Source organism: Juglans microcarpa x Juglans regia, chromosome 8S (assembly GCF_004785595.1).
Source record: "Juglans microcarpa x Juglans regia isolate MS1-56 chromosome 8S, Jm3101_v1.0, whole genome shotgun sequence".
Taxonomy (NCBI): Eukaryota; Viridiplantae; Streptophyta; class Magnoliopsida; order Fagales; family Juglandaceae; genus Juglans; species Juglans microcarpa x Juglans regia.
The window spans coordinates 1,229,460-1,252,254 of record NC_054609.1 but is presented as its reverse complement, the minus strand read 5'-3'; the positions used below and the strand labels follow the sequence as shown (position 1 = coordinate 1,252,254).

Genomic DNA, 22,795 nt, shown 5'->3' with positions numbered 1-22,795 from the left:
TGGCAAGCAGAGTTCTTGTTCCAACCCATCTCCTGATCTTGATTACCCATCGTTCATCTCCTTGTATTCTGATTACACAACATCATGTATTAATCAATTTGTGAGGACTGTGACGATCTATGAAGCAACCGTAGTTGCACCAACAGGTTCCACAGTTGTAGTCTCTCCCCCAATGACGTTGGTGTTCCAAAAGAATTATGAGCAACAGACTTACTATGTCATGTCAATATGGCATACGAAGGAAACCAGGTTTTGAAAGTTTAATTTGGTGATCGAATTTGGGTCCATATAAATAAGAAATAAAAGATGACTAAATGAAAATGATGTTAAATTATCTGTAGATTACACTGCTTTTATTGTAGATTGTGGTATAAAATAAGTTGGTCTATGTAAGTGCCTTCATGATGAAATCATTAAGTCGTTTTGAAAATATAAATTTAAATGGGTAAATACATGAAGCCTCGTCAAACTAATATGCCTTTGCAAAAATCCTAGATAGGTACTTTAATAGAGGCAAGAAACAAAGTAAACTCAATTTATCCCAACTCATCTCAAATCAATTATCGATGGAACTTACTATTTTTTCAACTTTTCATAAAAAAATAAATTTATTTCAACGTATTCCATACATTTCAATCTAAAAAGTTAAACTCATCTCAACTTAAAAAAATTAAATCAATCTGAATGGGACTCACAAAATATTATTATTTACAATTCAACTCAATTCATCACAACATCCAAGCTTATCCTAAAACCTCTGATTTGGAATTATTTTCCTGGCAGATTATGGATGCCTACAGAGAATTGATGGCGCAATACAGGCTGAATAATGAAACATCAATTTGAGCAAGAAGATCTATTTTTGAGATATATGCTCTCTCTCTCTCTCTCTCTCTCTCTCTCTCTCTCTCGTTTTCTTTATTTTTCTTCCATCAAAGATTCAAACATACCAAATATAAATGAAAGAAGATGAAAATGTCTAAGAAAAGGGAGAGATTTTGTTTCCCGCAAATATAAAATAATCTAAATTGTTTTGAAACACATCCCCCCAAATAGATTCTATCATTGTAATACACAGAGAATATTCACCGCTATATGCAAGCTCTTAGATTTAAAAAGGAAGAAGTTTGATGCATTTAAATTTTTAGAGAAATATTATGCCTATAAAGAAAATTATAAAAATTATTTTATGAAATAACATAATTTGATTGATGCAGTTTGTAATAAAAAGAATCTGAAAAATATTTAAAAATATTATTTTTATTGAAAATTACATCATTTATGCCTTTCTTAATCAAAGCTTTCGAATAAAAAACAATCATTGTTGACGGGCGCAGATGGTGGCGGTGTTGGGGATGGAGGTGAAGGTGAAGGATTCGGGTCTCGATTGGCCTCAAAGTTGTGGCCGATAATGGGGATAGATCTTGGGCCAAGCTTCAATGGGGGCACCAATTCTATCTCGGTGGGCGAGTATTTCTCCGTCTCGGTGGGCGAGTATTCGCCAAAGCTGTTTTTGGATGAAGCTTTCTTATGGTTTTCAGACACTATTGCCCCCTAAACCTTTCACTTCCCACAAACGGAAACAGACACCGCAAAGCAAGAGACTTGGCAAGGCGTTGAAAGTTCTTGAACTTATCGCTCCGAAATCCAGTGTCAACACAACTAGCCAGAGTCATCTTCGGCTTGTTCAAGACATTTTACGAGCAGGCTCAAAGCAACATTATTGCGATGATTTCTCTGGTTCAAATCTAGAGTTTCGAATCCCATATGTGGTTGATGGAGTCCTCAAACCATCCTCTAGGAAGAATTTGATTCCTAAGCGGAATTTGCGACGGGAATGTTTGGGAGTCGATGCGGATATTTTGTCTCATGCTTTGAGTTTATGCGGGTCTACACGTGATCTTATAGGTGGTATTCAATATCATTGCTTGGCAATAGGAACTGGGTTTGTCGACAATGTCTATGTTGGCAGTTCTTTGATAAGTTTGTATGGGAAATGTGCAGAGTTAGAAAATGCGTATAGGGTTTTTGAGGAAATGCCTGTTAGAAATGTGGTGTCGTGGACATCTATTATTTCTGGATTTGCTCAAGAGTGGCAGGTTGATGTGTGTTTGGAGCTTTTCCATCGGATGAGGAACTCGACGTCGGAACCCAATGAATTTACGTTCACAAGTCTTCTGAGTGCTTGCACGGGAAGTGGAGCTCTTGGACATGGGAGAACTGCTCATTGCCAAACAATTCAAATGGGGTTTGATTCGTATGTTCACATTGCTAATGCTCTCATCTCAATGTATTGCAAATGTGGGGTTGCTGAAGAGGCGCTTTACATTTTTGAAAAGATGGACAGTAAAGATATTGTATCGTGGAACTCCATGATTGCAGGTTATGCCCAGCATGGGCTCTCAGTTCAGGCAATTGATCTTTTTGAAAAAATGAGGAGGCAAAGCGTAAAACCTGATGCCATTACTTTCCTTGGTGTCCTCTCTTCCTGTCGCCATGCAGTTGTTGTTAAACAAGGCTTGTTATATTTCAATTCAATGGTTGACTATGGTGTACAGCCAGAATTAGATCATTATGCATGTGTTGTTGATCTTCTTGGCCGGGCTGGTTTACTGGAAGAGGCTCAAGATTTTATTGAAAAAATGCCAATCTCTCCCAACGCTGTTATGTGGGGTTCCCTGCTATCTTCTTCAAGGCTTCACGGGAATGTCTGGATTGGCATCCAGGCTGCAGAGAAAAGGCTGGTTCTGGAACCAGGTTGCCCTGCTACCCTCGTGCAATTGGCAAATTTGTACGCCAGCGTGGGCTACTGGAATCAGGCTGCAAGGGTGCGAAAATTAATGAAAGATAGAGGGCTGAAAACGAATCCAGGATACAGTTGGATTGAAGTTAAAGATTGTGTCTACCAATTTAGAGCAGAAGACATGTCAAACACCAGAGTGACTGAAATTCTTGGTATATTGAACATTTTGATAGATCATATGAAATCTTCAGGCTATGAGCCTGAATTGCAGTGGGAACTTGATAATTCAAAATTCGATTGGGTAAGTTAAGATGAATGACTATGTATATGAGTATTATTGGAGGCCATTATTCTATAATTTTTATTAATCACCGTTTTCCTTATTTTATATCTTATATTATTATTATTGTTTTATCTTTCCTGGGCTTTTAACTGTCTCGGATTTATTAGATTCAAAGATACATTTTCATTGAAGTTTGGCATTCTGGGAGGGAGAGTAGCTATTCTACTCTACGTTCTCTTTGCAGAGATTCTGTTTTGGGTGTGTTGTGGCAGGCATTTTGTAACGACTGGGCATATACTGGAAACTTCATATTCTAATGTTACTTGCTAATTTGAACTTTGTTGATATTCTTGCCTTCCTTTTCGTTCAAGTTGTAATGGCGGTTAGTTACTGGCTAAACAGTCAGCCCTCTTACCTTGTGTTTAAAATCTGCAGGCGTCACAAGCAAACTAGTTCGGTTGTCATTAAACTTGGTATTTCAAGTGGCTTTACATTTTAGTTTTTGGTCCAACCATTTGGAGAGTGTTAATTGTCTTATAAACAAATCAGATTGGTTTTCAAAATATTCAGTTGGAAAGTTGGATTGCATCTTTAAGAGTGTTGAGTTTTGACATTTTGAGAGTCAGAAAGAATTTTGGGAGTAAATTAGAAACTCAGTGAGGTCGGAAAAATTCTATCCAAATTAAATTATTAATGTAGATTTTATATATTAAGAATTGTTATTTTGTGTCCAATTAGGATTAAACATTTAGAGTTAAATTCTGATTAGTATTTACTTTCTTAAGAGGATTCAATTTCTAATCTACAGTGAAGCTATTTAAAGGAACTACTGAACACACAATTTACAATTGAGCGGCCCACATCCCAGCGAAGAAGCAAGAGCTCGTATGTTGCAGGTGAGTTTTCAAGAGTGCTTTATTTGACTATTCAGTGCAGTCAATCTGTGCTCAGTCCAGGATTCTAATTGAACCCTTTTCCTTGACATATTGGATTCAGTTGAGGAAGACGAATGTTATCCAGATGTAAATTTTGAGGAACTGGCTCGGTCTACTGATGATTTCAAAGGAGCACAGCTAAAAGCTGTTTGTATGGAGGCAGCCATGCTAGCCCCACGACTCAACGCGACTGAATTGCTTATTTTCCCTGATTTATGAAGCATCAAGGGAAAGTCTTGATTATGTTCGACTTCGGGTGAACCATGAAGACTTCAATGAAGGTATCGTTCAAGTTCTGGCAAAGAAAAAAGCGAGCTTGAATTACCATGCTTAGACTGCAATGTTATATTATTCAAGCTTGGCCAAGAAGAAAGGAAGGGTAGTGGTTAGGAACTTGTTCAGAGACGTGAAACCTTTCTTTGTAACTGTGTAACTGGCTTTTGCATTTTGTCTTTCTATAGGATCTCAAGCCAAGTTTCTTTGAACTCTTTTGCATGTCATAGATTTATCAAAGAGTCGGTATGTTAAGATCTTCAAAGACTGCAAATTTGCCCACAAAAGTTCGTGCTTTTTTGGGGATATGAAATCTACAGAACTGTAATTGAGTCAAGTTCGAGAACTTTTCTATGTCTTAGCTCAATTTGAGATTTGACAAAAAACTGATTTGGTTTGATTCGACTTGCTTATCATTTTAAAAGTTTTTCAGTATTAAAAAATAAAAATTTAAAGTTTTTAAATAAAATATCAAAATCTTATTCATTACTCAAAATATAAATAAAAAGAAATAATATTTACAGTCTTAAGGTGTGCTAGTTTCATACTCCCTTTGAAAAAAGTAGATAAATTTATAACCTATATGAAAAAATTATTTTTTTTAATGGTAGATCCTACTGTTTTTTCAAAAAGAATATGTAAAACTTACACACCCAAGATCTGTATCTAACATTACTTCTAAGAGAAATACTACTATGCCACCTCACTCTTACCGCTCCATTTGACCGCTTGGCATATTTTTTTTTTTTTTTTACTTAGTGAAATGATTTTAAGTATATTGGTATATATATATTTTTAAATATTTAAATATATTAAAAAATATGAAAAAAAAAAAAACGCTGGGCGGTATGTATCCCCACTCTACTTCTAAATCCATTGGACAAGATTATAAATAAAAATTTACTTTTATCTTATAATTACAAATATAGTTCACAAACACAATCATGTAAAGGCCATGATCTAAAAAAAGACAATCGTGTACATTAAAAAATGTTTCGTCTCTTCCATAATTTTCTCAAGGTCTCCTAAGTTGAAAAATATGCCACAATGGAGGTTTGATAGAAACATAATGTCTAATTTGCTTTTATAATAGGGATGGAATATCACAAGTTTTCAAAGGTCTTGACTAATGAACCACTAAATTATTTTTTATTAGATTTAATTCCCTAGCATTATCTAGGTACGGTTTGGATAGTGAGATGAAATGAAATGATTTTAGATGAAAATTGAATAAAATATTATTAGAATATTATTTTTAATATTATTATTGTTTTGAGATTTGAAAATTTTAAATTTTAAATTTTTTTATTATGTTTTGTGTGAAAATTTGAAAAAATTATAATGATAAAATGAGATTAAACGCTTTCACTATCTAAACGGGCCTCAAATTTTGTTAACTCGGTAAACATTTCAATATATAGGTTCATAATAACATTAAACATCTGAAAATCATACAATACCTCAGTTGTTGACAACTATTTTTTTTTTTATATACAATTGTTGACAACTACTAAAGCTCGATAAGATTGCATTATGTGACAAAATTCATCAAAACCTAAATAAGTGCCATTAATTTTATAAACATTATCAAATTATGGCCATGTCTAGAATGGAAGAAGGTATCCTGTTGGTAGAGGATGTTGAAGCTATTGCAGCCTTACGGGCCTTACAATTTATTTCTCACTTGGGAATTTCTCACTTGATCTTGGAGAGAGATTCACTTGTTGTAGTTGAAGCCATTCAGTCAAATACTATTGAAGAGTTTAGTTACAACCCTATTATTAGGGAGATTAAATTGTTGTTATCTCAATTCCAATCTTATGATGTCTTACATGTTGGACGGCAGGGAAATGGGATAGCACATAAATAGGCCAGGTATGCAAGGGTGGTGGAGAGTACTCTCCAATGGTGGCATTACCCTCCAGATTTTCTTCATGCCAGTTTGGATGTTGATGCTGAAATTAGCCTACGGGCTTAATGTATTTGTTAAGTTTGTTTGTCTTGTGCTTTGTATTACACTTTATTTTCTTCATAATGGATGAAGTTCTTTGGTTCTCAAAAAAAAAAAAAATTAATGGCTCAAAATTCACTGAAGTAATTACTCATTATAATAATATTCATAAATTATAAAAAATTAGCATCCAATTTGGCATATTTATAACATTCATAAATTATCAAGCATATAGTATTAAATATATACAATATTAAATATACTTTTTCTATTGGCCTAATAATGAATATATCTCCTTATACTTAAAAGCCGCTATAACGTGTGAACAGTAATAAACAGTAACATGAAAACACTATATTCCTCCTTTCGTCCCTCTCTGCCTCCGCGTCCTTCTCTATCCGAAACCTACAGCAAAATCTCACAGCAAATCACCACACAAATACCACAAAATAAAAAAATCACCGCACAAATAACCAAATCAACACACAAGTTTCACATAAATCACAAATCAACGCACGGGGAGAAACCAAATCACCAAACAAATACCACAAAATCAAAAAATCACCACACAAATCACTAAATCAACACACAAGTTTCCACACAAATCACAAATCAACACACGGGAAGAAACCAAATCAACACACAAGTTTCACATAGATCACAAATCAATGCACGGGGAGAAACCAAATCACCACAAAATCACCAAAAAAATACCACAAAATCAAAAAATCACCACACAAGTTTCCACACAAATCACAAATCAACACACGGGGAGAAACCCGTGCGTGTAGAGGAAGAAAGAAGGCTACGGGCTTCGGCCTGTTGCGGCGGGAAAGAGAGAGGTCTGTGGGGACGAGCTCGGCGGGCTGGTGGTGGTGGTGCGGTGCCGTAGAGGTGGCTAACGGTGGCGCTACGGGGAGAAACCCGTGCGTGTAGAGGAAGAGAGAGACCTACAGGCTTCGGCCTGTTGCGGGGGAGGGGGAGAGAGAGAGAGGTCATTGGGACGAGATTGGCGTGGGGAAGGTCGCCGGTGACTGGGCTTGGTGGTGGCGCGGTAGCGGCGGCCGATTGCGCTAGGCAGAGCCGAGGAGAAGAGATCGAGAGGGAGAGAGGCGTGCGGCTGGAGGGAGGGAGGAGAGAGAGAGGGAAGAGGGAAAATGAAAGAAAAAGTTAGGGTTTGAGATTTTAAATCTCAACCCTTAATCTTCAATCTTCATAATTAATCCAACGGTAAATGTTAAAACATTAAAAATAAATTAACTTAAAATAGATAATTACACTATAAATTTAACTTTAATTTATAAAATATTAATATTTCATCATTAAATAAATGATAGAGTTTTGTTAAATATTTTTAAAAGAGTAAAATCATATAAATAATTAGAATTTTTAATATAATTTAAATCTCATAATATTTTTAATTAACTAAAATCATTTAAATAAAATGATTTTCTACCATTATAATATTTTTGGAATTTTCAAAATAGAAGAGACTTACTTTAATGATGAAAAAATGTGAGAACAATATAGAAATAAAAGATTCTGTATTTTTTTAGTGCTTTCCGGGTCATTGAGTAGTATAGTTAAATTCTACAATTCATATATTGCAAGTGAGGGGAAAAGGGAACTTTTTGGAATTTAAATCTAACCCTTCATCATAATTCTCCAAATTTGATCCAATGGTGAAAATTTAAATACTGATTTTTTAAATTAATTTAAAATATATAATTAACATATAAATATCATATCATAAATAAATTATCAAATTTAATTTATAAAATACTAATATTTCATCATTAAATAAATGATGAAATTTTGTTAAGTATTTTTAAAAAAGTAAAACTATATAAATAATTAAAATTTTAACATAATTTAAATATAATAATATTCTTAATTAACTAAAAAGAACTGCAACAGCTACCGAAAAGTAGCTCGAAAATACGTCCTGAATGTGTATTTCATTTTTTTATTTTTATTTTCTTTTTTTCATGTATATTTTTAATCATCATAAACATTTTTTTAAAAAATAAAAAATTTACAAAATTATTAAAAAAACACTTACTTAATGACTAGGTTAAAAAAAAAAAAAAAAAAAATTAGGCAAACGTCCCTTGGACGTTACCCTACTGCTAGTATATATATATACACGAATTTATCTAAGAGTAATTTTATATACAAAATTAATGTGTGCAAGCTTTTTACCAGCTCTTTGAGTAGTGCATATGGATAATACTTGGGCCACCGAGGATTCTCACCGATTTGATTTTTTTATTTATTTTACTTAATAATTAAGGAAATAATTTTTAATGAATTTATGATTTTTTTTAATGTTTAAGGCGTTTAAAAAATTATTTGAAAAAAAAAACAGAAAAAAACAATGTACTATAATTATTGCGTGTTTTATTTTTATTTTGAAATACTGTGTTTAGAAAAAAAAAAAAAAGTCTAATCTACGTAGAAATTTTATGAAAATAAGTTTATAAATTAATATGATTTAATGTAATATAAGTATCTGATATGGTTTTAATTGATTTTATGAAACACGTACAATCGTTTTTACAATTCTTTATATAATTATATTTTAAATTAAAAATATTTTTATAAAATGATATTATTTTTTAATATTATCCTTTTAAAACATATTGTTTAATGGCTCTTTTGAGGTGGCACTAAATGTGACAATATGTGACACGATCCGTTAATCCAACACGAACACGACACGATAAAAGCGGGTTAAGGTTTAGTCTTAACGGGTTCGGGTCAGAACAGATTGACCCGTTAAGACACTATTGCTCAACAGGTTGATAACGGGTCAACCCATTTTGACCTATTATAACCCATTATGATCCGTTAAGAAAGTTAAAATTATAATTATACCATTATACCTAAAAACTAAAATTTTTAGAATTTTAATTTCGATATTTTTATTATTTAGATTGTAATTTTGGACTTGCAGTTAATTTTATATTTTTTATAGATATTGTGATTTTAACATTTATATAAAAATATGCTAAACTTAACTAGATCAAACGGGTTAATTTTGGGTCTGTTCAATCCATTTACATAAACGAGTCAAAACGGATTGACACGACACGATCCGTTATGTTAATAGATCGTGTTAGGGTTTGAGATTTTGACACGATAAGCTTAACGGGTCGGGTTAGGATTGACCTATATAGTATAATATACATGTCTTAACACGACACGAACACGACCCGTTAACACGATTTGATACCTTTATGTGGCACCACATCGCGATTTATTAAAAACAAAACACAAAAAATTATTGTCAAACTAAAAGAGTGTTTGAAAATACAAAAAATAATGAAGACTAAAATTTTAGATTCTCTCTTCCTCTTTTGTGTGTTTGTGGTTTTAGTTTTTTTCAATAAATCAAGTCACATCACATGTAATACCACGTAAAAAATAATCATCTAAACGATAACTTTAGACTAGGTTTGGAAATCAAAATTTCATTTCATTTCATTATTATAAATTTTTTCATAAAATATAATAAATTATTTAATTTTTTAAAATTTAAAATAATAATAATATTAACAAAAAAATATACTAATAATATTTTATTCAACTTTTATCTAAAATCATCTTATTTTATTTCATTTTACTATTCAAATCCTAGCTAAGATGATCAAACATTATTCTTTCCGAAATAATAATAGATATAAGTTTTAATAATTATTTACAATTTTTCAAAATGAGATTGACATTTTTACAAAAATTTACGCGTATTTACGTTAAGTATATTCCTTTTATTTCACAGCATCTTTGCGTAAAGTCTCCCCTGGGGCCCTGAGAAGAGGAGTTTGGAAACATCATAAATTTTGTCGAAATCAACCATATCTCTCGGTGGTCCTATTAGGACATAGAGAGAGAGAGAGAGAGAGTGACAAGTGACAGCAACCTTATAACCGCCAGATCTGAGCAAGGAAGAAGACGGAAGGAGTTATCCGCACCCATCAGTGACCTCCACTCGCTCACTCCTTCCCTCCACGCCCGCCACGTGTCGTGCGAAACTTCCCTCGACACCGGATAGGCCCATCTCCTTTCCTTCCCCAAACTTTATCTCTGGCAAGCCCAGTCATTCTTATCCATCTCCCTCCTCGAACCGAGCAACCTTAGGAACATATATAGAGAAAGAAACACAGAGAGAGAGAGAGAGAGAGAGAGAGATTTTGTTTATCGGAAGCGAGTGAAAGAAGAAGATGGATCACGCGGCGGACGCCCACCGGACGGACTTGATGACCATAACTCGTTTCGTGCTCAACGAACAGTCCAGGCACCCGGAGTCCCGCGGCGATTTCAGCATCTTGCTCAGTCACATTGTCCTCGGCTGCAAGTTCGTATGTTCCGCCGTTAACAAGGTATTCCCATCTCCACCTCTCTCCCTTTGACTTCCTTCCTTCTTTTATTCGTATATTTTTTTTTTTTTCCAAATCCTAATTCTATAGTTTGGTTGGCGATTGGGATGCGAATCTTTTTCTATTCCATTTCATTGCCTTACGTTGTTTGCTTTTTTTTAGAACTGTGTAACATAAGACACAAGAACAAATTTTTCTTTTCCCCTTTCTTATCACAAATTCAAGTATCGGACAGATTGTTCTGTTGTTAGATATTTAGCGGAAATGCTAATGTTTTCTTCTTGTATATAGATTAGATAGCCCGGAAAATTTCAGATACTTTTTCTTCGGGGAAGAAGCTAAATAATTTTGCGATCTATAGTTGCAAGGATAGAGGATTTTGACGTTTGACTTTTGATTCTTAATGGGAAAAGTTCTCTACTTTTCTATTTGCAGGCGGGTCTTGCCAAACTCATTGGACTTGCTGGAGAGACCAATGTTCAGGCTAGTAATATATTATTTCGGAAACCCTTGTATGGCTTTTCTGTGTTCAATTTTTACTCAACTTACACCATCCTCGTTTTGTCCTTTTTATCTGCTCTTTAGAGATTTTTAACTTCTTATCTTGTTTATGTGAGGTTTTTGTGCCTTTGTGACTCTAGGGTGAAGAGCAAAAGAAACTGGATGTGCTTTCAAATGAGGTTTTTGTCAAGGCTCTGATAAGCAGTGGCCGAACAGTGAGTCCCTAGAAGATTGTTGATGGTTATTATCTGAACTCGTTATGAGTTTTCTAAAAGCCTGGGTCTTCTTGCAGTGCATCCTTGTATCAGAAGAGGATGAAGAGGCAACCTTTGTGGAGGCATCTAAGCGTGGAAGGTGTTTGCTTTCACCCACTGTTGTTCAGGACTTCATAGTTGATTTAAATATCAGATATGAGATTTTTCTATAGATCTTATCTTAAATGCTTTCTTACAACACAGGTATGCTGTTGTTTTTGATCCATTGGATGGATCATCCAACATTGACTGTGGAGTTTCAATTGGAACTGTATGCCCCCTGATCTCTTGATAATTGTAATGATGTTATGATTTGCTGATTTATATGTGAAGTAATTATTGGTCGAGAATAACTTGAAATTGAAGTATCTTATTGATTGCCTCTTCTTTCATCTAGATCTTTGGGATTTATATGGTTAAACATACCAATGAACCAACACTAGATGATGTGTTACAACCTGGGAAGAATATGGTGGCAGCTGGCTATTGCATGTATGGGAGCTCTTGCACGGTACAGATTCAGTTGATCCTTTTCTAACTTTTGCCCTCAATCTTTCCTTTTGGTGGCGCACTGATAGTGTGTTCCCATTCTGATAATGGGCTCTGTCATGACTTGTATATTGAGTGATAGGCGGACCTATAATTAACAACCGTTGACTGAATCTTCTGTGCTGATGGATACAACTAATAATGAAGTTTCCTTATTTGCATCCTAGAATTGGGCTTTGTTATGTCTTTATTTTCTCATGGAACTTTGTAATTTTGCAGCTAGTGTTAAGCACTGGAACTGGTGTCAACGGCTTTACTCTTGATCCATCTCTCGGGGAGTTCATTCTTACTCATCCTGACATCAAGGTATATATATGTTACTCAAGTACTTATAAAAAAAAAAATATGTTACTCGAGTACCACATACGGCATTCGTAGATATTTCTGTTCTCCATGAATGCTATCCTGGACGTTCCCATCTCAGAGTATATGTAGATTTTTTTTCCTATTAACGAGTCAAATGAGTGAAATTAAAAAATTTCTCAATTTTTTTTATCCAGATAATTGACTACGGTAAAGTGATTTATTTTCTATAGTAAATTCTCTTCAGGCAACTTTACATGCTTGTAATTTATAAACATCTATTGTTTACATTAGGTTGGTGCACATGTAGTATACTGACAAAATTGGCTTCATGGTGATCATGCGTGTGTTCTTTTCTTAAATGGGAGAGAGCAATAATACAGTGATATATATGTGATAAGAGGGACATGCAGCTCTGTATATACCAGCTCGGGTTTATTTGGTGTATTTAGAACATGTTTACTATATTCCTTTTTGCAGATTCCAAAGAAAGGAAAGATTTATTCAGTAAATGAGGGAAATGCCAAGAACTGGGATGGTCCAACGACTCAGTTTGTGGAAAAGTGCAAGTTCCCTAAAGATGGTTCATCATCAAAGTCTCTAAGATACATTGGAAGGTATCATGGTTCCGAACCTAGCTACTAAATATTTCTAGGTGTTGAAATTGTTTTTCTGATATTTGGTTGCTGGCTTGCCACAATTAATATGGTAGTTGTTGCCACGTTTGAATGGCAGCTCTATTCATTAACTAAAATGGATGCAATCTTTTTTAGGCAGTGGTTATATAAGGGATTAACATTAACATGCAGAAATATTGAATTGTTGTTTCTGCTGACATCTATGCAGAGTAGACCGTGGCTATGTCCATTCATGCAGTCTTCCTGACGTTAATCCCTATGCTTATTAGTTACATGTTTGTAACCACTTTAATTCCGATGAAAAAATGTTTGTGGCCACTCTTATGACTCTGAATGCAGTCAAGATAATTTTCTGCATATGCTGGTGTACAAAAGCAGTGACCAAAATGGATGTTAGGCTAGTTAATTGCCTTTCAACTAAACATCATGTAAAATTGTCAACTTACAATATTGGTTGATCTTTGTGTTTGGTTTACTACCTGACTTCATCTCTTCCAGAAAGATTAATGTGGTTTCATATATTATCATGATTGACAGCATGGTAGCCGATGTCCATCGCACATTACTTTATGGGGGTGTCTTTTTGTATCCTGCTGACAGGAAGAGCCCCAGTGGGAAACTGCGGTATGTTATGTGCGGTTTGATTACTGGTTTTCTCATTCTAAGTAATCAAAACTTGATGTTAGATCTTAAAGCTTTAGGTCATAAATCTTGGGGAGGATTAAATTTTGTGAATTTGACCCCTTTTTTTTTTTCTTTTTATAATCTGGACAGTGTTCTTTATGAAGTTTTCCCAATGTCATTCTTGATGGAACAAGCGGGAGGTCAGGCTTTCACCGGGAAGCAACGGGTATTCACCTGATGAACTTTCTTGACTGAATATGATCTAACTATATACTAAGATTTATCATGAAAATAATAAGTTTGGTTTTGCTAAAATTCACCTCCAAATATCTTGTTTGTGAACCTTTTTTGACTAAAAAACTAGTTCTTGACCTGATGTTTTCGAATTTAAAACTTTGAGCAAAACTTAAGCAACTTTTTAGTTCTTTTCAAACGCTTGATACCAAATCACTACTTATAGTCTATACAGAGCGGATAAATCCAAAATAATCAAAGGTTGAGTTGCTCTGTTTTTGGGGATTGGTTCTGAGTCGACTGCCCAAGTCCTGGTCTACAGCCCCTCGGAAGAATATTTTTTTTTTTGTTTTGGCGAATCCCTCGGAAGAATTAACCGTTAAGAAAATCTATCTCGCTACTGTTGGCTAAAACCAGAAACTGATTGAAACGGGTTATCTTTGCAGGCACTTGACTTGATTCCAACGAAGATACATGAGAGATCTCCGATATTCCTTGGAAGCCATGATGATGTTGAGGAACTTAAAGCTCTCTATGCTGCTGAAGCTAAGGAATAAAGTCATGCTTCTCATGTCATTCGTATCACTACGATAGCCTCAACAATGTCTGCAGTTGGGGGAATTTAATACGGATCTTCAAGGAATAAATAAATAAATACGAGTCTTCAATGCAAAATCAGGTTCTCTGCCATTTCACTCTTATCTTCTTAAGATAAACTCACTGAGGTTTTGTAATGGGTCATTCTTATCAATTGACGAGAATGGATATCTGTGTGATTCTGACTTAAGAGTAATATTAAATACAATCGTAACATGTCCAAACTACATGTACTTACTTTTAAAAAGAAGTAAGGTTTATTATTAAAAAAATAATTCTTTTATATGAATTCCAAATTTACTTTTTCTTTTTAAAGCGTGCGAGACTTAAGGCTTGATTTGTTTTCACAAATCTTCTCATCTCATTTCTTCTTATCTAATTATTATAATTTCTTCAAACTTTCAAACAAAATATAAGGAACAATTCAACTTTTTCAAATCTTAAAATAAAAATAATATTATAATAATATTTTATTCAACTTTCAACTTTCTATCTTATTTATTTAACTATCTCATTTGTATAACTGAAGGAGGCCTTCCACACCCTTTGACTGTAAATATCACTCTCTAAACTTAAATAATTTTGCGGCTATGCATGTGTTCAATATTTGGAGTAAGCTACTCTTGCAACGAAAGCCACCCCTTTTAGCCATCGGCCAAATTTAAGGAGTGCTCACTCTTTTTAGCCATCACAAAGTATGATCCTGGGTCAGGTCCAACATATCAGTCTTATCCAACCAATCCTGTGTAGTGTGCACTGACATCAGCCTTACATTTTTATGCGAAAATGAAAATGGAATCAAGTGTTATCTAAATCAATAAGGAAACTCCAGAATATGACTTGTACATAATAATTCAGTCTATGCAAAAAACTTAGGGTTTAGAATACAGGGGCAATAAGGTGTGTGATAGCAGGCATGAAATAGACTGGTATGCTTCCTCTCGAAATCAAGCTGTCCTCAATGGCGGGGAAACCAATATCACACCATCTCCTCTAACAAAGAGGAATGGCACTGTGCGCCTTGTAGTCTGTAATGGAGAAAAAAAAAAGTACATCAGTAATAAAAATAAAGTGGTCAAAGAACCAGCTGGACCGACCCAACCGGAAAGACTCGTTCCGGCCAGTTTTATCAAAATCTAGTCCAAGATATGTTTTTTTTTTTTTTTTTAAGTAGTCCAGGCTATATGTAACTGCAAAAAACCGATCAAATTAAACCTTAGAAACCCTCGATACATTTTTATTCTAGACTTTTACTCTGCCGTGTTATTTCTCACTCACCATTCTCAAACTCATCTACCCTGTGCCGCTGTTCAGACCGTCAAGTCAAGTCTCTCTCTTTTTCTCCTCTCACTAAAGTTTGGAAAGGTACTAAGTATTCTAAGGTTACTTTTCCAGTATTAGAATTTGAATCAATATAGTGATTCATAAATACTACATGCTTCAAAGGGGTAAATCACCAAAACATAGTAACTATGCATTGCAACACAAGGAGTAATGATGTCCCATTAGTGTCAATATCTACACACCAAGTTTCACCTATATGTAATTCCTATGTATATTTGCCAAAATTGATTAAAAAGGATAAAAAGAAGAGTAAATCCAGACTATAAAGTGATAAAGAAGATTATTAACAATGCAAAAAAAAAAAAAAAAAAAAGATGTCCACTTTACTTCCATCTTGAACAATTTCTTCCATGCATAAATTAAAAGGTTTTCAGACATATATGAATTTGAACTCTCAGTATAGGGGTGGATATATGGGACCAAACTCCTCAATGCAACAATAGAAACAAACTTCCATGACTGTGAGTCTGACTTCATGAATCATAATATATAGCCAAACGTTTCACTAAGTTAGCATATATTTTTACTTATAAAAAAAAGTAAGCATATATTTCTCGTTTTCATTGGCAATAAAGGTTGATGTCCTGAATAATGCAAGGTTCTTTAACTATTAAAGCTACCAGAAACACCAGGGTGGCCTCTACCCAAGGTGCAAGGCATCCCATCATTTCTTCCATTTCCATATTTAGCTTCCAGAGGAGACAAGATAACCTTTTATAAATGATAATAATGTAAAGAAACAAGGTGAGATTAAAACATACCCGAACTATCTCTTCATACGTTTCATCATCAATTTCAACTGTGGTAACAATTTCTTCAACATCACCAAGAATCATATTCAAGTGCTGATCGTAGGCCTGCAAGCCAGATTTTCAACCACAATATTTATCAATGGTTGCATAAACACATCCGTTGCTTAATGACCAAATTGCAAGCTGAAATCAATGAGAATATACAAGGTCTTGTTTTCCCCTTTATGTTCATTTCCCTTTCAATACAATTGTCTTCCTGAGAAAAGCTTCAAATCACCAGTTCAAACATGCTGCATCCAAGTACACAGCCTTCACAAACTTGAGAACCAAAAATTATTTTTATCATTTTTATCTTCGAAGATCAAAATACTTCAGTAGATGACTACTTTGTCTTGCAATTTTTTCTTTTAGAAGAGACTGCTATATAGATTGTTGTGGGAATTTCTACTGGTTCAAGTAGAAATGTAGCAAAGGTCAAGTGGGACTATAAATATATGAATTGGGAAGTGTTCTTCTTAGCTCAGTGCCAGCTAGAACTTTTAAAAAAACAAAGTTAGTGTCAGCTAAGAATAACTCTTTGGCCAATACCTAGACAAACTCACCTATGCAAACTCTACTCTTACATGTTTAGGATTGGGTGGTTTTGGACAGAGAGAAAAGTTGAGAAGCATAAGGTTGAGCCTGGGAATCTTTTCAGGGATGGTCAAGACCAGTTATAACGTTGATGATCCAAATTAAACACAAGCTAATGTACAACATTGTAATATACACTAACAAATATTTATGCTAACGAGAAACCCCAACCAATTTGATGATTGCACAATCAAATTGCATTAAATTACTAATTTACAACAAAACTAAGCTTCCTATCTCACTCATATAATTTTTTTTTATTGGCACTGGATATCCGGGAGAAAGTATCGGCTAATCCTAGGGGTGCACATGCTCTCAGCAAGGAGTTTCCGACAAGGGCACCTTGGGTAATTTAAAGGAAAATTCCCCCAATTCAATGGCTCCAAGAGTGTGAATGTGGAATTTTGAACCCATGGCGTCCGGTTTATACGGCTAGCCCCAGGCTGACTCATGTAATTTTGTCGGATATACATTTCTCTTAACCAAGACTTTAAGAATTCCCGCATTTCATCACTACAGCTGAAAAAATTATCAAAGCTCGCTTGACATTCTTAATTTGCACAGATTGCACCGAAAAATATAATTTTTACATACTCTGTAATTTCCCCAGTAACAACCGGGTAATGTACTTAAAAAATGACACCTTTTCAATGTTATCGAGCTAAGTCAAGTGGACCACCAATTTCTTCAAAAGGAAACATCTTCTGAACGACTCCCTAGTCCCTTGAAATCACACATGCCCAAAATTAGTTTCAACGAAACATTATCTTCCGCTATTGCTAAAGAATGTTCTTTCCTCGTTTGAAATAACCAATCCATTCACTTCAGAAACCCTAACCCCTAACCTTCATTGTTTTAGGTCCGTAAAGCAGAACCCTAGGAACACGAGAAATGGATAAATAATACAAATACAGCCCGCGTTCAAGTTTGTGTTTGTGTGTGTGTGAGAGAGAGAGAGAGAAAGAGGAACCCACATGAAGTTTGCCGCGGAGTTCACGGTCTGATCGGAGCTTGACGTAGATGCGCTCGTCGAGGCTGAGCCTAATGAGATCCAAAGGCTCCTTCACCGCACTATCTTCCTCGCTCGCCATTCCTCTTTTTTCTCTCCTTTCTTCCTTTTGCTAGCCCGCCCCCGATACAAACTGAGAAACTCCACAACACCTCCTGGCACTCTAAACTCACCCCAGAAGTTTTACGGTAAAAAATATATATATATATATATAAATTAATATAATTTTTTTCTTATAATTTTTTTTAAATATATTTTATAATAAAAATTATTTTATAAATTAATATATCATTTTAAAATACATCAGTTTATAAATTTATTTTTATAAAATTTATCTATAACTAAAAAATTTCTCAACTCTTTTGACTTGTAAAACAAATTTCTCAACTCTTTTTCTCCTTGTAGGTCGGTAGATGAAGCATAATATTCATATCAATCGCGAGTATATTAATTTACACGATAACTTATAAATAAATTTTTTTTTAATTAAAATGTATTCATTCACATGAAATTGAATTTTATAATTTTTTTAAAAAATTAATGGTGGCTGCTTGTCCTTCCATTCCATCGATGGCTGGCTATCGGATTCCGGCGATCGGCCAACCAGTTCTGACAAATTCTGACTGCTAAGTATCAGATAACGGCCAATTTCAACGATTCTCCAAGTAACGATTGGAATGGTGATTAAGATTTATATTTTAGAGTTCCAAAATTTTTCTTTTAAAAAAATTCAATTGGGTATAATTTAATTTGTTGTAGCGTTGATAAAATCGTGACCTTGAGTATGATTGAAGGGTATAAAAAGTAAGAACAACATTATTTCTACTTACAATTTTTAATTACATAATCATTCGGCTGACGTATGAGTTATTGAAATTGTTAATATTTTAAAATTTAAAATTTACAATAAAAAAAATCTAATAAAATGAAATTACTATTTAATATATAATATTTTATGCGTAAAATTATATGTACTCATTGCACTACTCATATATTATTCCTAAGCCAGAGGAAGAAAAATAGTAGTAAATACGTACTACTCGTTTGGGTTGACATTTGAAAAGGTTACTTAAGTTATTCTTCTAACTAATCACTTTTTAGTCTGATTTTAAAAATAATTTACATTCTCTCGTAATTGTACAAGTAATGTTAGATGTGATTTTAATGTGTGCAAATTTTACGTATTTTTTTTTAAATATGAGATTTATTATTAAAAATATTTTTTTTTGTATCGATCCTAAATTTATCATTTTTTTTAAATAGAATATGCGAGACTTGCATATCTAAGATTGTAAATATTATTTCTCTAATTGTAACTCATTGAGTATACTTGAATGCTATAGACCTCTATTATTTTTGGGATTTATTGGTTACTCTTTAGTGTAGAAAAATTATATTTTTGAGCCGGTATGTTAAGCAGACATAGTCAATTGTTTATATGATATATAGATAAATTTTAAAATTTAATTTGACAAATTAAATCTTATCATTTAAATAATATATGTGTTCTAGTCTACATATTGACTTGAGTCTAAAATACCTCTTTGATATAAGAATATTAAAGACATGGACAAAAGTATTTTATAATTCATTTTATAACGTGCCAATCAAACATATTATTTTTATTTTTTTAATTTTAAGATTCTATCTCATTAGAATCTCAGATTTGGCATATGTACCTTTTATTTTATACCAAATTATTAAAAAATTGTAAAAAGGATTACGCATGAATTATTACTTACCTCGTAAAAGAACGGTATGCATTATGCTCTTAAGCATCATTTAGTTACACAAATAACCAATGAGAGTGAATGAAAAATTTGTAAATAGTCCTGAGATAGTTTATAAATAGTAATAAAGTAGTTTGAATTAAGATGTTTTATGAAATTTTAGAAAATGAGATAGAAAATATTGAATAAAAATATTATAAAGTTAAAATATTATTATAATATAATTTTTTATTTTTATTTTTATTTTGAAATATAAAAAAATTGAATTGTTTTTGTGTTTTATTTAAAGTTTGAGAAAGTTGTACAGATTAAGTAATAATTATATGAAAAAATTGAAATTTTAAAAATTTGAAATTGAAAAATGTCTGTATTTAAATGATATTTGAATGTTGAGATGAATAAGATAAAATGTGATAAGATGGAATGAGACCATCTATAAAGTGAAACAGGGCCTATGGAGATGTTTAGGCAAATTATAGGTATTGGAGTTTACCTAAGAGACATTCTTAAAAAACATGGAGCACAAATGTTGGACGAATTGGAAAATTTTTTTGATCGGTTGGACGAATTAGAAAATGAAATTAACACCTGCGAGTTAGGTTTTTTTTTTTCTTTTTTTTTTTCTTCTTTTCAAAAAATAGCACTTAATTATTTAAAAATCACATAAAAAATTGTTAAATAAATTAATGGAAATACTAATTTAGATCAATAATGAAAAATATTTCTCTTCATTTTAAATTATCACAATAGAGATCCTTAAGCACTCTCAATAGATTGTTCATCTTATTCTTTAAAATATATTAACAAAATTCACTTTTTCTATTTTACATATTAATTTTTGCAGTATATTATACATTAACTTATCTATTTTTTCTTCATATTATTTAAATATTATACTTTTTAATATTTTTTTATTCATTTCAAATATTTTCTCGAACTATCAATGATATCCTCAAATATTTTGATATTTGTAATATCTCTACATATACAATGTCATATAATTATGTTATATTTTAAATTAATCCAAATTTATAAACTAAACTAAAATATAAATTAATTCAAAAAATAAAAAGAAGAGATTATATAATGAAAATAAGAGATTAATTCAGCTTCAGATTTTGTCTTTGACGCACAACAAAGAAGAAAATGTGAGAATGAGAGAAGATTTGAAATGAAAATAAATGACTTTTAAAAAAATGGAGAAAATCAAACAGTAGGAGAAAGAAACTAATTTAAAATGTTTACAATGATGAATAGCTCCCTCCACATCTGTAGTAGAATATAAAATAAATGATGGAATACAAGATCCATTGGAGAGCACTTTTAAGAATTTTTTTTTTATATTTTAAAGAAAAATGTATTATAAGGCATCCATTGGGAGTGCTATAGCTATGACATCTTATTATTTTAAATTATCACAATAGAGATCCATAGCCATGACATCTTATTACTCAATTATTAAGTTCCGGTGGAAAATGAATGCTCAGCATTTAAGGAAGCAAATAAAAATAATAATAACAAGGCATGCACGAGAGTCACACAAAATAGCCCACCTTTTTATAAGTCTTCTCCGAGCTTACTCCGAGGAGAAAGCTTGAGTCAAGGGATAGTCTAGCTTGCTTGTAGAGTGAGGGAGGACGGAGGAGTCGTCTTCCCTAGTCAATTTACAGGACTGGGGTAAGCAGCGATGGAGGATCCGAAGAAAAGGTGGGACAAGCTTCAACTTAGGGAGGAAAATGAGGTAATTGAGTTGTAACAGCAGAAAGAAGTAGAAACTTAGTAGGAAATTTTTTTTTAGATCGTAAAATAAGCAATGAAGTGATTAGATCAACTATGACTAAGATCTGGAGGCTAGGATCGTAAAATAATTTTTAAAAATAATTAGAATTAAGATTATTAAGATTTATATTTTAGAGTTCCAAAATTTTTCTTTTAGAAAAACTCAATTGGGTATAATTTAATTTGTTGTAGAGTTGATAAAATCATAATGTTGTGTATGATTGAAGGGTATAAAAAGTAAGAAAAACATTATTTGTAATTATAATTTTTAATTACATAACCATATGACTAACGTGTCAGCTATTGAAATTGTGAATATTTTAAAATTTGAAATTTAAATTAAAAAAACTAATAAAATGAGATTGCTATTGAATATGAATATCATAAAATTGTGCATACTTATAACACTACTCATATATAAATATTATTCCTAAGACAGAGGAAGAAAAACACTACTCGTTTGGGTTGACATTTGAAAAGGCTACTAAGTTATTCTTCTAACTAATCACTTTTTTAGTCTGATTTTAAAAGTAATGTTAGATACGATTTAGTGTGTGCAAGTCTTATATAATTTTTTTAAAATATGAGGTTTACTATTAAAAAGATTATATTTTGTATTAATTATAAAGTTAAAAAAATTATAAAGTTAAAATATTATTAGAATATTCTTTTTTAATACAATTTTTATTTTGAAATTTAAAAAAACTGAATTGTTTTTTGTGTTTTATTATAAGTTTTGAAAAATTGTAATAATTAGATAATAATTAAATGAAAAATTTAAAAATTTAAAAATTTAAAATTAAAAAGTATTTATGTTTTAATAATATTCAATATTGAGATAACATGACATGAGATAAAATGTGATAAGATAGAATGAGACTATCCGAAAAACCAAACAGGGCACTTGGAGATGTTTAGACATTGGAGTTTACCTGTAAAGACATTCTTAAAAACCACAAAGCAAAAATGTTGGACGAATTAAAAAATGAAATTAACACCTGCGAGTTAGATATTTTTTTCTTCTTTTTAAAAAATAGCACTTAATTATTTAGAAAACTACATACAAAATTGTTAAATAAATTAATGGACATACTAATCATTTATATCAATAATGAAAAATATTTCTCTTTATTTTAAATTCTCACAATAGAGATCCTTAGCTATGACATCTTATTACTCAATTATTAAGTTCCGGTGGAAAATGAATGCTCAGCATTTTAGGTGGCAGAGGAATTATTGGAGAGAGTTATTATATTATAAGCTGATTTATAGAATATATATACC

General features: G+C 32.5%; 3 protein-coding genes across 3 annotated transcripts; 2 read left to right on the top strand and 1 right to left on the bottom strand.

The window, feature by feature from the left end:
- The first annotated feature begins 1,294 nt into the window (after positions 1 to 1,294).
- On the top strand, positions 1,295 to 4,639 carry LOC121243951 (pentatricopeptide repeat-containing protein At2g37320). The gene is made up of 3 exons (XM_041142009.1): positions 1,295 to 3,044; positions 3,835 to 3,922; positions 4,023 to 4,639. The coding sequence occupies exons 1-2, from the start codon at positions 1,440 to 1,442 to the stop codon at positions 3,835 to 3,837; spliced, it is 1,608 nt and encodes a 535-aa protein (XP_040997943.1). The 5' UTR covers positions 1,295 to 1,439; the 3' UTR covers positions 3,838 to 3,922; positions 4,023 to 4,639.
- A 5,534-nt stretch (positions 4,640 to 10,173) lies between these two features.
- On the top strand, positions 10,174 to 14,405 carry LOC121244704 (fructose-1,6-bisphosphatase, cytosolic). Its single transcript, XM_041142881.1, has 11 exons — positions 10,174 to 10,567; positions 11,000 to 11,047; positions 11,206 to 11,280; positions 11,358 to 11,419; positions 11,524 to 11,590; positions 11,717 to 11,830; positions 12,088 to 12,174; positions 12,652 to 12,788; positions 13,347 to 13,433; positions 13,584 to 13,659; positions 14,114 to 14,405. Exons 1-11 carry the CDS (start codon positions 10,409 to 10,411, stop codon positions 14,222 to 14,224), a joined length of 1,023 nt encoding a protein of 340 aa, XP_040998815.1. The 5' UTR covers positions 10,174 to 10,408; the 3' UTR covers positions 14,225 to 14,405.
- A 652-nt stretch (positions 14,406 to 15,057) lies between these two features.
- Positions 15,058 to 18,187, bottom strand: LOC121244947 (sm-like protein LSM3A). The gene is made up of 3 exons (XM_041143199.1): positions 17,968 to 18,187; positions 16,370 to 16,465; positions 15,058 to 15,292 (listed from the first exon to the last, which is right to left on the bottom strand). Exons 1-3 carry the CDS (start codon positions 18,082 to 18,084, stop codon positions 15,212 to 15,214), a joined length of 294 nt encoding a protein of 97 aa, XP_040999133.1. The 5' UTR covers positions 18,085 to 18,187; the 3' UTR covers positions 15,058 to 15,211.
- Between the last annotated feature and the right edge of the window lie 4,608 nt (positions 18,188 to 22,795).